The 19,406-nt window shown below is 36.2% G+C and overlaps 1 protein-coding gene across 1 annotated transcript in view; it reads right to left on the minus strand.

Moving 5' to 3' along the window:
• LOC100378663 (uncharacterized) overlaps window positions 1-18,449 on the minus strand; it is a 43,039-nt gene extending 24,590 nt beyond the window's left edge. Inside the window, exons 1-4 of the mRNA XM_006815571.3 lie at window positions 18,342-18,449; window positions 13,772-13,867; window positions 12,318-12,372; window positions 10,147-11,628 (exon numbers count right to left, since the gene is read on the minus strand). Coding sequence (XP_006815634.1) covers window positions 10,147-11,628; window positions 12,318-12,372; window positions 13,772-13,867; window positions 18,342-18,359 — 1,651 coding nt within the window. The 5' untranslated portion in view covers window positions 18,360-18,449. The remainder of the gene's footprint in view (window positions 1-10,146; window positions 11,629-12,317; window positions 12,373-13,771; window positions 13,868-18,341) is intronic.
• Between the last annotated feature and the right edge of the window lie 957 nt (window positions 18,450-19,406).

Below are 19,406 nucleotides of genomic sequence, written 5' to 3' on the forward strand. Positions count from 1 at the left end.
GTGGCCCTGGATCAGTTTCAATATCTCTAATAAGGACGAGATTACTTCTCATACGACAATGATACAAATAAAGTACAAAAATCCAGAAGAATATTATCAAGTTTTTATTATCATACAGTACTCATTTCGCCGAACCTCCCGCCCGCTTCCGGATTTCGATCGCTTTTTTTTCGCTCGCTTTGTTCAATTCGACCGCGCAATTTCCGCTTTTTTTTTCGACCGCGCAAATCCGGAAGTATCCGCTCGCGCAATCGCTCGCTCGCTCGCTCGCCTGACAGCGCAACCGCCTGCATTTACAGTTCATTACCCACTGTTTCATGTACAAGTGTATCATTTTTGTTTTTATGATGTTAACCCTTTGCACACCATAGATACTTTGTTGCAACAATGTTGCAGGGCCCATTACTAATTTGCATATTTGTACTCCCATTACCCAAAACTTCTTTACCAATTCAGTGTGAGCCAGGTAGGTTGACATGTACACAGGGAAAAGAAGACTAGGACACTGTAGTTTCATTTCATTTAAAAAAAAAAAAAGCATTTTTACAATTCACTTGGTTTCTAATTTATTATAAAAAAATATTACTCAATGCTGTAGCATACAGGCATGGTACCTGATAAAGCAGTCATCTTTACACAGAAATACATTACAAAACTTGCACCCAAATGAAGTCTCCACAGAATAACCCTTAGGAGTTTTCTTACCAATTCTAGAACAATATTTACAAGAACGTTTCTTTCGCTTGGAATTTGGTTGCATCATTTTACACTTATGAGTAGGGAGGTTGGCGTAACTCAAGCTGTTTTCAACACCAAGTGACTGTGGTTGTGACCCACGTTTTTTACGACTACAGTACCCAGCAATGAGCTGACTTGATAAATCAAGACGAAAATCTAGTTGCCTATACCTTCTTCTTGGATTAGGGGAGTGAGCAATTGAATATAAAATAAAAGAATTAACAATCATTCGTTGGATAAAGAAGAAAAAAAATACTTCCAATATTTCATATACTTTTTACTAATGAAATAGTAAGATGCCAACTGGCCTCTCAGATCCACACCACCCATGTACTGATTATATTGCAAAACAGAAAAAAGGAGTAAAAAATGTTTTCCCACCCCTGGTGACATCTCTCCCACCTGGTGAACAATTTGTTGTCAGCATTCGAACTTCACGTTTATCATACCAGGTACAAGCAACAACAACCGAAATAGGCACTCATTTCATCTCTGTCCGTTTCAAACCAATGCCGGTCTACGCGCCCGGTAACTTCCTGTCTATGTCTAGCGTATTTATTTGTTTCCCCGACCAACAAATCCAAAAAATCGTCCGTAAAATATAATTTAAAAAAATCCAGTGGTTCCCCGTCGAAACCAACACCATGTCTTGGTCCTGAAAACTGATCGTCATGTTTTGGAATGTTCACGTCGGTCCTTTCATTTGACCAGATGTTTGGTGTATCGGCGATGTCATCGGCATCAGAGTCCGAGTCACTGTCGGCATCGGCATTCAGCAAGTCTAACAGTTCATTAGGATCGATGTCACTGCCACAGTTGGTATTTTGGCATAGCAATTCACATCTCAATCTCCTTTCGTCTATTTCTTCCACTGTAAAGCCTTCAAATTCAGTGTCTGAATCAGACTCATCGAAAAATCTCAGAATTGAGTCACGATCAGTTTGCGATGACAGCTCCGAGTCGGCCGGTTGTTGTGGCATCCCGGTACTGGGGCCCGCAGTCTGCTGTTCGCTCACAGTTTGGAAATTCATCACTGAGTTAAAACTTAAAACGTATCACACAAATAGTTGTGAATAATTGCATAAAAAATCCAAAAATACTCGACAGGAATTTAATTCGTTCGATTACAAGTCAGCTGTGTTTACAAACAAATGCAAATACGCAGTGGAGGTCAACTGAATGATCGTGTCTGACAACCACTGAAAAACCTTGCATATTCCCGCCACAGTCAAATTAGTGTGTAATTTATTCATATATTCGGAAGAAGTATTCCTTATTTGGCAGGATTCTTTATTAGGAATATACACATGGAACAGTAGGGCGGGAATTACCGGGGCAACGAGACAGTGATCGTGTTTAAATATTCAAACCAACGGTAATTGATGACAGTGTCGTTTGGCCTACAGAGGTCATTGGATATTCCCGTTTAAAACCCCCATTTTAAAGCGATATTTGAACACTGAATGAAAAAAATACATGGATATCCAGTGGAAATACAACAGAGGCGAAATAAGGACTTGCAGTGAAAAATAGCAACGAAACTGGGATTGCCTTTTTTACAGAACCAGCAACTCCGGCAATTTTCACGTGTTGACCTCTGCTGGCACGCAAGACTGATTGCGATGACAGTCTGATTTTTCGACATTAAAAACTCGCCGACAAGGAAAAACAACATTTTATATAGGTAATTTATTTAAATAATGTTTTCAGTTCAGATGAATATAAATTTTATATGTATTATGCGTTTATTTTGGATAAAAACTGCGGTAGAATAAATGAACTTTCACCAAACATGCCGCTGTGTTTGTTTATTTATGCAAATTTTCACAGCTCTTCACAGACACCATCCGAAAAACCCGTTGTACAAGAAAAGTACGTGGACAATTCGTATATAACTTTCAGTCTGGACGTACCTGTATTTCGAATTATTTTCATCAACAATTTATTTGTTCATGCAAAGATCAGGGGAGATCAGAATCAACTTCTGTTTCAATCTATGAAATACCGGCCGTTTACGGCCGCATTGGGATTTTGACAGTGCATTAACGGGTGGCCTTTTACGGCCGAATTGGGTTATCTTTGGTCAGAAATAAGCGGCCGTATATGGCCGCATTGGGGCGCAAAGGGTTAAAATAAGAATAAATACAATCAGAAATTTATAGAACGACCGTTGAAAAAAATACGGTGGATCACACTGCCATATAAAATTGGTAATAATACATACGCGTAGTAATAATGTCCACCATAAACAAGATCGAACCAAAATTGTGAAATCAAATACGACACTGACACAGACACAACTAATATGAAATAAAACCATTCCATTTTTGGTGGAGAGCGAAAAATGTCTACTGTAGAGTACGGTATTCGTTGAGTAACCGTGTGTAGGGTTGACGGTTGTCTTGCTGCAGTTTATGCAGCTCTCTTAGTCGTGGTATACGTTGCGGGCGACCAACGTAATATCAAAATAGCTTAAGCGGCCAATAAGAGCTGCTAAACTGCAGCAAACGGTTGTCATGCACGCATGGTTTGGGTTTGGGTTTAACACGGGTCAAGTTGTAGTTTATGTTAAAATCCGTGGCACCTATAACAATTGAAGAATATCTGCAGGAATAGTAAGACTGTGAAAAAAACGACTGATCGATTGTTATAGAATGACCGTAGTGTACAATTTGTCAAACAAATACAATACTTGCAAATGTAATGTCGGCCAGCGCCCATCTTACTTGTCCGAAGTTGTCGAAGCCGACATCACTGGAGATCGCGTTTTTTAACTAGGCGGCTGGCAAGCGGACTAACACGTTACATAAACCTGTTGAATTACAATTATGGTTTTTATGTTTGCGCCCAATGTCTCGTTATAAAATCAAGGATTCAAATTTTGCAGGGTATTCCGTTTTTTCCGAACTCTGGGCGAAATACTTTCATGAGCTGTACGTAGTTCACTTACAGCCAAAACAAAGTCAGCTTGGACATTAAGTTGTGAGACGCGACAAAACAAACGCTGCCAGTGATAGATTACGTGAATAAAAGAACAAAATAAACGCAATCAAAGGCGCCGACCACACGCTTTGGAAATAAATAGAACGCGTTGCTAAGAGGAATCGCACCTGCATCTCGACGACGTCTCCAGTTGAGCAAGGCTAACCGAGTCGTGACCTCGATGTGGTTCGTAACCAGTCTTATGATTGGTTGTTGACAAATGCTGAACAGGCCACGCCTCCAACTGTGCCGTGCGTTCGGGCAAACCGTTAGGAATTCCTAAATGGAGTAAATTTGTGTAGTTTTCTTGATTTATTCTGCAGATATCGGTAAAATGTAGGTAGGGCTTTGGCGAAATTTGAAGAAGCAACTAATATTCTTCAACCTGGTATTTTTTTTATATTTTATTTTTCATTCTTTTCGTCTGTTTTTTCGGGTTTAACAAATGTGAGCTGACTGGAGCCTTCATCCCTTGTCTATTTCTTACACTAGATACCAGCCGATACCCCCCACCCCCCAACCCCGTTCATAGAGACTATGTATTACAGATGATTATAGTTCCTGGGCTCCCTGTGGTATAATAATACAAATGTTCACCCCAACAGAGGTGGACATACAGTTTTAGCGACCCGAAGAGCTCATTGTCAACCGAGGCGAAGCACTACGATAAAGACTTTCCGTTCCCAATAAATAATAATAAGAAAAAAACTTCTCGTTCCCGACATTATGAAATTCTTTTGTTTTGGGAGAAAAAACCTGGAAAAAAAACTGATTTTGACAAAATAATTTAGAAATTGATATTAAGAATAATTCATAACGAAATCTATTTCATATGTACCCATAATTTTTTTTCATAATTACTGATTACACACGAATATTACAGAAAAAAAAATTTGCTATATTATCTATATTTGTGCCTTTTATTTGTCTTGAATCGTGACTGAAAGGAGCTAGATGAAATTACAAACTATGTAGTGTGTTCGACAACTCGTGTATGAACAACAATTTTAATAAATATGATTTTACTTGGTAAAATTACTGTATTTTTCTACATAAAAACAAAAGAATTTCACAATGTCTTTGTTATCATAGCGTTGTTGGTAATAGTTGAAAATGATACATCCACGTGAACCTGCTTATATGAGATCGAAGGAGTCTCTGTTTTCAACAGCTGTATACATCTAACTGCGTCATCGCTAAGTTTCCTTGTGGACCCACGAGCTCTGTTCCTTGTTTGCACGTTATCATGTTCACACAATCGCAGACATTATTTGTAAGGGTGCCCTTTGAAATGGCACATTTTCTCGATGTTTTAGCGAGTACTCCGCGGGTATATGGCTTGTTCTCACATCAGCATAATTTTCCTCGAGTTCACTCATCGCTTTCCCACATGCACTTCTCGTTCTTTGCTGCTAACTTTTTTTGCACTCTAATATGGTGTTGTTTTTGTCTTTCTAAACATCGAGTTTATTTTTGACATTCAACGAGATCGCTTGAATTTTGAATTTGATGACGGTTCGAATTTATCCACTTGTACAGTGATCAATATTGCGTTCGAGTAGAGTTACTAGTAATTACAAGCCTTATTTACATTTTTCTTGCGGTGTTTTTCGTCAATGTATTTACTATTAAATATAAGTGCTTTGGGAAATAACATAATTATATTGCGCGAGTGAAAGAGTTTGGTGAGACTGTCACAACACGTTTTATTTATTTCCAACGCGCGTGGTCGGCGCCTCTGATTGCGTTTATTTTGTATTTTTGTTTTCAAAATGTATCACTGGCTGCGTTTGTTTTGTTTTCCTCAACAAATTAACTGTTCCGAGATCTCTTTCATTTTTCGTCCGGCTGCTGCCAATCCAATAATTCTTCGCCGCATGTACTCAGACAAGCGATTAATCGTCACAGTCAATATACTAGTAGTTTAAGTCCAATTGATTTGTAGAAATTCAGCTATGCGATAATTATATGTGCAGTTTTGTTTTGCGCACCCAGACACGAGCAAAAGTTAACCAATAGATTTTCTTAACTACAGCATTCGTATTACTTATCCAAATTGAGTAAGGGTCATAGTGTGAGTTGCGTTCGAAAATAACAAAGTGTCAAATTATTTTGAGCGCCGTTCGAAATAAATTTAGTCAAAATCACACACAGAAACACACACACAACACACAAATACTAGTACTCAATACATATCGCGATTGACCAGTTATATAGCTGCTTGAACTACACACACAAGGACGTAAATATGTAAATACAGGTCACAGTTCGACTTGCGTAGCAAACGTTACAATGTGTCAAGTGATTTGAAGGCGTCTTTGTTCCAAAACAGAGAAGCAATAGGCGTTGTGTTTTGAATCATCATTAAAACCTAAATTTATTACGAATAAAAACTTAAGTTTATACATACAATGTACGATCATTGTTACTCCAGCGGTCGGCTGGCAAGCGGACGATGTTTCTGAAGCCAGCCATAGCAGGAGTGAGCGAGCGAACAAAAGCGAGCGAACAAAAGCGAACGCGCGGAAAAAAAACGGTCGGTTTCCGGTCGGAAAGCAGCGAGCGGTCGGAAATTAAGCGATAAGCGGTCGGAAAAAAAGTGATAAAAGCGGGAGGTTGGGCGGAATGAGTACTGTACATTAATATTAACAAATCATGTGAAATTTTATGTGCAGAGAAAACACATATTTATGCTTTGGTTGACGGAACTTCTCAAAGTAAAAAAAAAAGAGGACCTGCGAAACTTTATACAATTGTCAGACACGCAGTGAATAGCACCGGTATGTTTTTGTAATACATGTAGTTCCAGTGCCTTTGCTTTCTGAGAAAAAAATCTGGCTCTGCACCTGAAGAAAAGAAAAAAAAACAAAAAAACATTTAGTCCAAAGTAAGCAGAGGTTGTAGCATATGTGCTCCCATTGGCTGTAAGATTTAATTAAAAAAGATATTTGAGTCTTTTTAGTACGAAAAAATATTACTTAATAAATTTATACCAGCCAGAAAGAAATTGCAGTTCACACTGTACTATTTTAAACATGTTCTACCACAGAGTCTGGGATGAACTAATTCAATAGTTTCCACTCTACAAAGTTGTCAAATTAATATTCACAGGATTCTGCAAAAATAAAATATTAAGAATGTGCAAAAAGCCAGAGTACTTGTGCCGAAAATTTCACTTGAGCTGAACCAAATGGATGCCAAGCTATCAAAAGTAATAAAAACAAGCAGCCTATCGGCTGAGATAGCTCCGCAGTTAGAAATGCACATTTCAATTAAAGAACTGAAGACATCATCAGAAAATGAACAATATGTATAGTATTCAAAGCAGTCGGACTCGCAGTTTTTAACAAGAAGTCGAAAATATCACTTTCTACCAAAAATGACCAAAATATTCACCAAAATTAGAGAATTGAGGATATCATCACAAAATGAACAAATCTGAGAAAGGTCCACATGTAGTACCTATATATGTAATATCAAAGCAATTGGACTTGCGGTTTTTAACAAGAAGTCGAAAATATCACTTTTTACCAAAAATTACAAAAATATTCACCAAAATTAGAGCATTGAAGATATCATCACAAAATGAACAAATCTAAGAAAGGTCCACATGTAGTACCTATATATGTAATATCAAAGCAATTGACCTTGCGGTTTTCAACAAGAAGTCGAAAATATCACTTTTTACCAAAAATTACAAAAATATTCACCAAAATTAGAGAATTGAGGATATCATCACAAAATGAACAAATCTAAGAAAGGTCCACATGTAGTACCTATATATGTAATATCAAAGCAACTGCACTTGCGGTTTTTAACAAGAAGTTGAAAATATCACTTTTTACCAAAAATGACAAAAATATTCACCAAAATTAGAGAATTGAAGATATCAACATGAAATGAACAAACCTAAGAGAGGTCTACCCAAGGTACATATACACCAAGTATCAAAGCATTCAGGCTTGTAGTTTTCAAGAAGAAGTCGAAAAAGTAAAACATTGACACGGACGACGACGACGGACAATCACTCATATGATAAGCTCCGCTCGACAAAGTCGACAGTGGAGCTAAAAAACTATTGAGAAAAATACAAAAAAATACATTTAATATAAAAGCAGATAGAAGTGCATAACAAACTAATCAGCAAAGGTAGTGATCATGTAACCTAAGTGTATGTCAAATTTCCTTTGAACTGGATTGCATTGTCTCAGCTTGGCTGCTAATTTGCATATTAATTTGCATACTAATTAACATATTGTAGTTGTATTAAAATATTATATAAAATAATATCCGAAGTTTTGAAAAAAAAAAATTTAATATTAAGTCAACATCATTAAAATTGAGGATTACGTGAATTTGACCCCCTCCCTAATATTATTTCACATATCCCTTAAAAACATGGCCGCCGTTAAATCCATCTCAATCGAGGTCCGTAATTTATTTTCCTGCTCATAATGGAGATAAATTATGGTAGCTAAACATTGAAATTGCCACCCTGACTTCTGTATCGAAATAAATAGCTGATTGGGAAAATGTGTCTCTGTTGACAGAGGTTCGATTTACCGATAAACTTCCAACACCGCATGGAGCATGGAAGTCCCGGTCACGAATGCAATAACGCACTCGGGTATCATATTTACTTCAAAGGTAATTTAAAAGTGATGATAGATTCATTGATATTGAATTAAAGTACTTTTCAATTTCATCATTGCTTTCAAGCAGTCACGGTTGGCCGAACTTGACTTGTGTTTTCTCGATAATTCTAGTCTAATGTGTCGTCACGAAACCAAGTTTCAATCTGCTACAGTTGCCAATGAACACCGGAAATAGCAATCGTACATAACAGAATCACGATCAGCGTGTTCTAAACTTTTACGTTTTTATTATTCCAGTATTTTATATGCCAAACGTTATTCCCAAGCCTCCTAAATGACAAGATAGACTTTCGATTTACACGTTTCATAACCAATTCTTGAACTAATAGCAGGACTGTTTTTCTGGCAAAATGCGACACTGTGCGATCGCTAGTTTCTCACTAAAGTCAGGACACAAAAGGATAAATCAAAGTTCATAATAAATACCATTGGCACAGTTTCTTACCTTTGAGATAGAATTTAATCTATGTAAGCCTTGTGCAAAGAAAGATACAGTCCGGAATAAAATATCCTCAGACGAAATCGACGGCGATTTCCTCAGCGGTTGGACTGGCGCATGCGCAATACGGTATGCCAGTTCTCTTGCGAGATGTCGTTAAAACTCGGATTTTTCTGGCAAATTTCGGCACTTGTACTAGTAAAATGTTGAAAATCACAGAAAAACACAGTGAAACTTTGGCGAATCAAAAAAATACTTGGCGTGCATATGTATGGCATTGAGATATACATTTGCACCAATTTGGAAAAAAATTGGACAGAGCATATCAAAGTTATAGGAGGCAAAAGACGGTTGAACGGACGGAAGGAAGGACGGACGGACGGACGGACAGACAGAACCCAATCTATAAGCCTTCGGCAGACTTCGTCTGCGAAGGCTAAAAAAGTCATTAACAATGACACAGCCTCTGTCCATTTCTTTCACTATTTTTATGTGCTCAATACATAATGCAGCATTGCAAGAACATATTGCTGTACACTATAGCATGATAGCATCATCAAGTATTTTACATTCCAACATGTTATTCAACCCTTCCAAAGTTACTGTCAACTTCGTTCTTATCGAAATAATTTCTTGTAATAGTAAGGTCATTCATTGAATATTTAGGTGAAAATTTTGATCCAAAACCAAAAAAACTTTTTTGGAAAATTTGTAAAAAATATTTAATAATTTGGTACTTAAGTTACACTTTGTGCTCCTTTACAAACACTTTGTGGTAAACTTGCATTTATTCAAATAGTACAAAATATAAAATGTAACATGCATTGAATTCATCAACAGAGGGCGCTGTATACTAGCAAAACTGGAAAAAAAACTATCAATTTTGATCATAAAAACATAACCTATTACAGTGAAATCTTGAAATATTAATGAACAGAAGCAAATATATAGACATACTGCAAAGAATCAAATACTGTGCTTCACACATAGCAGTTACCCATTTGAGCTCCATTGTCAACTATTGGCACCATCTAAAAAATTATTTTATATGTCTGTTTCACTCCACATGAAAAGTTGACAAATACTTTGAGCAAAAAATAAATACAACATCAGAAACAGTCTGTATGGTCCAAAATGAAGATGAAGTTTTACAATTTTATGACCTGTCAAAATATTTACACAAAATTTTGGCTGGGAATAATATCTGGCACTCAGAGGGTTTAAAAACATTGATCATGGTATTCTGCTAGAATTCTTCATTTCATCTCGTGTTGAACAGAAAAAAATGCATGTTCGAGTTGATAATCTCCAATTTGTTGGAGACCTACTTACCTCCCAAGTTATTCGCCCTTTTATCATCTTCCGGGGCTACTGGCATTTCCTCTTCGCTCACATCATCTAATGCTTTTTTAGCAACAGGTGGGGGTTTGGGAGGATCACTATTCACATGACTAACATAGGCAACTGGAGAGGAGGAAGAAACAGCTGTGTTTTTAAACAAACCAGCCCATGACACCTTAGGTTTATTAGAGTCATTGGCATTATTCTCTTCCTGCACTGAAACTGGCAAAGGTTCTTCAGATTTCCCATCACTCGATTCCTTTGGAATCTCAGAAAGACTTTCACTGTGCACTGGTGCATCCTGGGTAGCACCAAGTGCATTGTGGGTATTTGATTCCCCTTTGTCAATGTGCATAGTGCTGTCAGTGATTGCATGTGTGCTTGTAATATTAACTGTCTCAATTTTATCTGTGCATCCTGTCAATTTATCATTATCTTTCGGCATGCCTTGGCATGATACATCTACTGGTGCCACTGCCTCTAACACCTTATTATTTGCATCTGTAGCAGTTTCTTGCGTAATAATTTCTGTTGGCAGAACATGTTCAGTTGGTTTGTTGGCAGAGATAACCTCTTGTTCAGTACTAGTTCTAGTGGGGATGGGCTGTGTGTGGACAGATTGTGAGAGCACCGGTTCAGTAATGGTTAACACAGGTTCTTGGGTCACACTAACAAGGAATTCATCCGTTTGCGTCACCTTCTCCAGTTTAGGCACTTTATTGTTTTTAGAAACATTCTGCAGCACATTGTCCTTGGGAGCGGCTGGAGCAGCATTCTGCGACACAATGTCCTTACGATTAGCTGCAGTTAGATCCTGTAACACAATGTCTTTGCCGGGGGCTACAGCAACTGCCTGCAACTCTATATCCTTGGGAGCCGGGGCAGCTTTCTGTGAAATGTCATCTTTGCGATGAGCTGCAGGAAGTTCCGGCAACACTATGTCATTGCGAGGGGCTGTGGAGTTTGTAGTTTTCTCTTGCAAATATTCTTGATTTCGATCATAGTCAAATCTTTGTTTATTTTCTTTGAATGTCTGGTCACCATCATGTTGATCCCCATGATTGGGACTGTTAGGATTTTCATAATACTTTTGATAGTAGTTTGGATCTCGTTTTTTCTTGTTCCGACGGCGTGGTTTGTCATTTCCATTATTACCATACAAGGAGGTTTCAGAGGAGTTCACGTTATTATCATTATCTCCGTTGTCAAAACTGGAATAGACATCTTTTGAAGACTCAAAAGAGTTTTCTTTATCATTTTGTACATTATTTACAGTATTTCCAATGGCTTGTTTGTCATTTCCATGAGCAGGGTTACAATGACTGCTTTGTTCAGTGCTAGCACAGATTGGTTGCGTGTTGATGACAGTCTTGTCAGTCAGCTGTGCTGGTGCAATATTATGTACAGCGTTGGCACAGTGGATCACAACATACTGGTTAAGTTGAGTGTGGTCAGCAACACTGCCTTCATCATCTAGAACAAAGGGAAAAAAAAAGTTTGAGTTTGATAATACATGTGGATAGATGCAAGTATCTACACACTAGGAGGAAGTCAAGCTACTAAACAATAATGTATAAATATAACAGTAACTATATAACTAGTGTAACCTCAGTTGTTCTCAGTTGTAATTAAATATGTGGGGTAGAATTGTTCCATCAGTTTAGAAAGTATGAGACAATTACCCATCCATGTAGAACTAGAGATAGAAATTAAGTATTTTGTTCCCTTGTAGTGGAGGGATTGTACTCTGATGATTATGTTTGAATTTTATTCTACGTTTGAATTGTCATGAATGATTCTCATAAATACATGAATTGACGCTTGTATTTTAATGAGACAATTTGGCTCATGAGAGTAAGTATATGTTTCATATCTGGTGAGAACACTGCAACCTCAATCCCTGGACAATCTAGATATTTGCCTACTAAAATTCTGACCGTCCATAAAATTATGCTTTGGGGGGCATTTAGGAGAGAAGGGAGATCACTCCTCTCAAATGGCTTGCCCTGCAAAAAATACAAGGACAGGTGACCTTTAAGTCAAGCATAAGAGAGGTGAGCCCAGTAACTACACATATCTAAACTAATTGAACAGTCATGTCTTGGTGTTCTAGTATTGCACATTTGCATGAAGTTTCAATCCCGACTGACTCCTGTACATACCTGTGCTTAAAGCCTCAATCCCTGACTGGATATATTCTTCTTCATTCCACGGGAACTGAAAGGATAAAGACAATATTACAGTAAACAGTACAGTTGATGTAGTCTCCCTGTCTTTCATATCCCTGGAGGCTTTCAGCAGGTGATTTGTAAAGATACATGTGAAAAGAATGGATTTTTGGATGATTAAACTCGCTTATTCAAAGAAAAGAATCACTACTTTTTTATTTCAAGTGCCTATCCAAAAAGAGCACATCCAAACTAATAGTGGCATTTATTGTATACAGGATTATTATATTACCTCTTATTTGACCACAGACACATATGTGTCATTTATGAAACCGTGCACATACATACATACATACACTACTAATATAGCAAATGTGGTATAATATCCAAATTTGAATGGTGCCACCAAAGGCCAAGTGTGACAATTTCATTTGAGAGCCAATCATGATAATTTCAATATCAACAATAGTTTTTTTTTTAAAGAGATGCTAGCCATATAAAAAAAGATACATGCCCTGTACACAACAAACTTTGAATACTCTTGTCAGAGATACTAATATATCAGTGTAAACCAATAAATACAATGTATTTGAACAGAACATGTGCTCCGAACAGTTCTATTGTTGAAAGTACCATAGCTTTAAATCAGCAATTTGAACACAAATTCTACACTGCACAATAATCATCTGAATAATGTGGTACTTGGACGCATCAATCATGTTGAATGAATGAATGAAAGAGAATTACCAGTTAGCATACTGAATGTTAAAGGTCAACACTAGTTTTATTCCCCATATGGGTAAGCATGGGCATGGGCAAATAAAATAAATTTGATATTATAGTAACAAGTTATTCTTAGAACATAATTGTTTAACCTTTTCACAACCAGTTGCCGCTTTTCATCACAAAATAATCCAGTTAATAGTTTGTACTTTCCTTCAAAAAGTGGATTGGGACAAAAATAGCCATTTTTTTTAGTAGAAACTGAAAATTGACTCAAATTTTGTTTGTTCGCTGCAAAATTAGAGTTCATTTCCAGAAATATTGAAGAATATAGGAAAGAAGTGCAGAAAAATTTGGCTGAAGAAATATGGTGATGACAAGTTTTACAGTTAAGTTACAGATGTGAAAAATTAAATTTAAGTTAGTATGCATGATAGATGTCTTTTATACAATTAAATGTTAGTCATTCACTACAATAAGAAGGGAAACAAAATAAATCGATAAGTACAACAATGTTGGAATGAAGAATTGAACAGTTTTAGGCTGATTTGTTAAAAATAAATATTTCAATTTCTTCTAGAGTATGGGTTGGTACATTTAACCAATACCTCAAAATACCTCACCAGAACTCTACAGCTAGACAGTAGTTTTCTCAATACCTCAAAATAACTCACCAGAAATCTATTGTTACATGATGGTTTTCTCAATGATCCAAAATAACTCACCTGAACTTTGTTGTTTGACAGTGGTTTTCTCAATGCCCCGAAAAGTTTATCATACTCTTCAGCGCTGAGTCCACTGAAGTCCCCAAATGATAATTCCTATGAATAAAATAACAAAACAAAAAAACATCAGCATCTAACAATATGTAGGCTTGACACTAAGGGTAGACCTTTAGTCAAGAACAAGTAATATTGCCATTCCAGCAACTGAATATCAACTAACTTGCCTTAAACAATAGTAAATGTATAAAAACATGCACCTCTGACAAGCAGATAATAAAGCAGATACAGACACATGTACATTTTGTATATGAAATTCCATAAAGCATCAATTCAGTGTTGTATTATCTTATTACTAAATATACAAATATACCAATTTGAGAGAAATGATGTCATCAACTACAGCTCAGTGCACCTAGCAACACTGATATTTCCGAAAAACACTGCCAGTAAATGTTGATTATTTCTACTTTACTAACAGTAATAACATCAATTAGCATATGGTAGAGACAGAGTGAAATAACTGATGTTTAATATCTACACAAGCAAATCATTTCACAACACATTTAGACATTATGGATTATGGAAATATTGCGTACACACTGCACGCAATTTTTTTCATTTTAACAAAAAATTATACATTTTTGTCAGCTGTATATACACCTTCAAGTGAAAATGGATGTGTCCAAGACTGGGGAAGGGGGCTGAACTCAAAATGTTCTATTATAGAATGAGAAATCGATAGGTTGTTTCTTGTTCTTGGTTCATTGTATGAAGAAATTCACGTATTCTCGTCATTATCACTGCTGTCAATTATGCTAAACATTTGTGACATAATGGGTCCGTTGGACTGCACCCTCAGAGTTGAATGGGTAATGTATATTACCTGATTTTTTTTACTTTCATACATGTAGCAGCAAACCAAACACAGTTTTTCTCATCAGAAATGTTCTTTTTTTGTTTGGGTAAACAGCTCAAGCTGAAAAAACTTCATTGGCTAGTTTAAAGGGAAAAAACCTGGAAATTTAATAGAGTGGATATTTTCTTCATGTGAAACAGAGCTGAAATTATGTTTATAAATATGTACCAAAAGAATACCCATAGGGTGTAATACTTGAATGTACTTTGCTCAAACATTTCTAGGTATTTGCAAACAATAATATCAGTACTCACTATTGTAATTGTTTTATTAGAATCTCACCTCTGATAAAGGCACATGTAAGCCAAAAAAGTGAATTTTTTGTCGGATTTTAAGCACACTACTATACACTAAAATTAATGGATAATTATAAGCTTTTAAAATGCTATTTGCTCAATTAGTGGTGCTACTTAAATTTAGAGGTGTTTCCATGGTTAAAATAAGTGATAATACTAATATTTTAAGGATTCAATATGCTACAAATGCATTTTTAGGGTTTATTCGGTTCTACTGGAGATGGGCCTATAAGACAAGTATGATAAAATAGAAAATACAGTTAAATGCTACAAGACATATTATCCAAGGTTCATCACTGATACATCTACTAGTATGTTAATTTGCGATTTTATTTTACAGCTTGTATTGACCTTTAACAGTAATGATGACAATAAAATTACCATATTTCCATTAATGATCATTTAACACACATCTTACATTGTGTGCATACATAAAAATGTTGGTGCATTGTAAAATTTGTATGAATGTACTTGACGTAAAATATTCACTTACAATAAATAAGCAACAAAGGACATGTTATTTTGTTTTTGTTGCACCTATATTCAACAGTGCTGGTTCTCAAAATTAAGTAGCTAAGCCATAGATGAAAACATTGAAAACATGCATTTTTTTTTTTTACAAAAATAAATACTCTCACACATCATTCATGAATAAATCATCAATGTGCTATTTATACGTCACTGAAACTGACAACCGTAGTAATTTAATCACATGAAGTGGCAAGTGCTATTTGAGTGAACTCATTCTTCCACTGATTACAAACTCTATTGAACAAAGGTCCACATGCTACATAGATGAATCAAAACCTGTGCTCAAATCATGGTACAGATCACAGGTAGCACTAAGACAGGGAATACATAGAGCACGTCAGAGGAAAATTAAACAAGGAGCCTCTTGGCTGAGATAGCTCCGCTGTTATCAATGCACATTGCAATTAAAGAACAGAAGATATCATTAGACAAGCAGCCTGTCGGCTGAGATAGCTCCGCTGTTAGCAATGCACATGGCAATTAAAGAAGAGAAGATATCATTAGAAAATGAACAAATCTGAGAAAGGTCCACATGTAGTACCTATATGTATAATATATCAAAGCAATTGGACTTGCGGTTTTCAACAAGAAGTCGAAAATATCACTTTTTACCAAAAATGACAAAAATATTCATCAAAATTAGAGAATTAAAGATATCATTATGAAATGAACAAATCTGAGAGATGTCCACGTGTAGTACCTATATAAGCAATATCAAAGCAATTGACCTTGCGGTTTTCAACAAGAAGTCGAAAATATCACTTTTTACCAAAAATTACAAAAATATTCACCAAAATTAGAGAATTAAAGATATCATTACAAAATGAACAAATCTGAGAGAGATCCACATGTAGTACCTATATATGTAATATCAAAGCAATTGGACTTGCGGTTTTCAACAAGAAGTTGAAAATATCACTTTTTACCAAAAATGACAAAAATATTCACCAAAATTAGAGAATTAAAGATATCATTACAAAATGAACAAATCTGAGAGAGATCCACATGTAGTACCTATATATGTAATATCAAAGCAATTGGACTTGCGGTTTTTAACAAGAAGTCGAAAATATCACTTTTTACCAAAAATGACAAATATTCACCAAAATTAGGGAATTGAAGATATGATCATGAAATGAACAAATCTGAGAGAGGTCTACCCAAGGTACAAATACACCAAGTATCAAAGCATTCAGGCTTGTAGTTTTCAAGAAGAAGTCGAAAAAGTAAAACATTGACACGGACGACGACGGACAATCACTCATATGATAAGCTCCGCTCGACAAAGTCGACAGCCGAGCTAATAAAATGTGTGTATTTTTATGAAAATGTTTGTTTCTTCACTGTAAAAGTAGTTACAATGTTAAACCACAAAAAAAAATCAGCTTTTCTGAGGTCGTCCTTGAGTATAAGTCAACCTTTTGTTTTCCCTGTGTTTACATGTTGAGGCCCCTGGGCTTATGATCAGGAAAGTAAGGTAAAAAGTTGGAGAGTTGTTAAAACTGTGATGGAGTGCTAGCAGCTGTTTTCAAGGTTTGAGTTACCATTAGTATAAATCAGCAGCAATATGCATGGTTTATTTGGCAAACATGCATCTCGGTGTCTAAAGTATATCGGCATCCTCATTCCAAAACTGTGTACAAAGAGAATCAATTCACCAATACTATTGATCTTTTTATAACACTGATAATAAAAAACAACTCAAATATGATCCGAATTGAAAAAGTTGATTGTTGATCAGATTTAACATTAAACCAAGAACAACAGATTGCAGAAATAACAGACCCTTTTCCCCTCAGTCCTCTTTTAATTCCTTTGGTAGAAATAGCGTGTGTGTAATGTCGTCTCATAGGAGTTTATTTGCACAAGACACGGTTTTGGGGGTAGGAGGGAGAAGGGTAATGTAAAATTTAATTTTGATAATGGTTTGGGGTTTGAAACATTATTTTAATAGCTACGAAATATTTAAAATCACGTAATCAAAACTCCCTGACATCACGAATCGATTATGACCCCCATATTTGCATATAGAGTTCATGTTTATGAATGAAGGATATTATTTCAATGTGACATAATATGCAGTCTGCTTCATTTCACGGAAGCCAAATATTGGTGATTTTCAGGAGAAGTGAAAATCACAACAATTTTTTCTGAGTTGAAAAATTAACAAGCTTCCTGACAAAGTCGCAAAAACTTTCATGAAAAGTTCAAGAAAATCAGCAAAAATTGAACAGTTTACACAGTATGATGGAAGGCATGTCAAGAATTCAGAAGATGAACTTGAGAAACAGTTTATTTTTGTATTCCAGCACCATTTTAGGGCACCTAGTTAAAGAACGTATCAGAACTGTTGACACAATTTCAAAGGCTTTGAACAGTGTTGAGAAGAGGTCATGTCTTGTACCACAATCTGGGTCATTCAACTTTAAACCATGGACACTGACGGGGTCATCTACAGAACCAGAACATTGTGGGGCATGGTTTACATGTCGGCTGATGCATTTAACACACTATTACTCCTTTTGGCCACGCTGTCCAAACCAAAACGTTCATTTCGCAGGAACTGTTAACTCAATTACGTTGTTGAAAAAACGAACTGGAATATGCGGCACTCACAAAAACTCACAACGAGCCCCTCCTCCACAGTGGAAAATATGACTGTACGGGATGGCCAACCGGCCAACCAGCCCACGTAAAAACGGTACGGATAGACCACTTTAATGGACGGTTTATACTGGGCCAGTATCAAGGACATATCGTTCATGCCTTCGCAAATAACTCTGGCATGTGCTAATCGGCCATACTGGACAAAATAAACCTAGCTTACCGTATGAAAAAGAGACATTTCGAAGAAAATGTAGCAAGTCACGCCATGCTATCAGCCGCCATATTGAAATAGTCCAAGAGAACCAATACCTAAACGCATGCGTACAAGGACCTAGCTTGGTTGTTAAAACGAGCCTGATTGGTTACCCTGTCGGAGAGTCAGGGGGAAATTTTCGTTGATTCTGCAAACATCTGTGACATCTATATACCGCATTGGTCAACATAACAGGCATATCTAGCGGAGATTTTATTTGCGAACATTTCTTTCATTATGTATAAAAACATAACATAAAAAAAGCACTCCGATAGTCTGATTTTCATCAGCCAATCAAATTCACCCTTACATTATTTTTTTTTTCACGCCCACAAACATTTCTAAACGACATGTTACACACACATGTCAGACAGCAGGGCATCCGACTTGATGTCATACGCTTTACAAAGTGCAGTTTGAGGTTGGTCCGCGTTCTTGTGTAAATGGTAAAGATAAGTTACCTTTTGTAACCTGGTATGACGGAATATACTCTCGAAAAGACATTATTGTCTGCGCCCTCTGACGGCCGGCGTCGTTGTCGGATTCTGATCAAGATTTCCGATCGCTGCCGAGTATGAATCACAAAAGTTCTGTTTTCTCGCGTTTCCATTTACTACCAGTTTAAATATTGAGACATCACTATGAAAGAATTATATTTTCTGTTTTATTTATTAATTCAATTTTAACTACCAAATTGATCATATTAGTTAGTGGTTTTACTTATTTATGTATTTATTTGTTGTTGTTTTTTTGTTTATTTGATTATCAGTTAGTCCAACGTACAGTATACAGTAAATCCATTACACGGTCTCGATATGTCAATGGCTTTCGGAACAGCATTCATTATAAATAAAAGATAAACTCTGCAAAGCTCCCATGTGAATGCAAAAGATTTGCGAGCATTGTTGTTTTATAAAAAAAAAATAACTAGGAAATGAAAAATTGCGAACAGTCAGTGAAAGAGCATTGACATCATTAGAGGTTAAGATAATCAGCCAGCAAATGTTCACCATCAATAAATAGCAAATTTCA

Source organism: Saccoglossus kowalevskii, chromosome 6 (genome assembly GCF_978046115.1).
Source record: "Saccoglossus kowalevskii chromosome 6, keSacKowa6.1, whole genome shotgun sequence".
NCBI lineage: Eukaryota > Metazoa > Hemichordata > Enteropneusta > Harrimaniidae > Saccoglossus > Saccoglossus kowalevskii.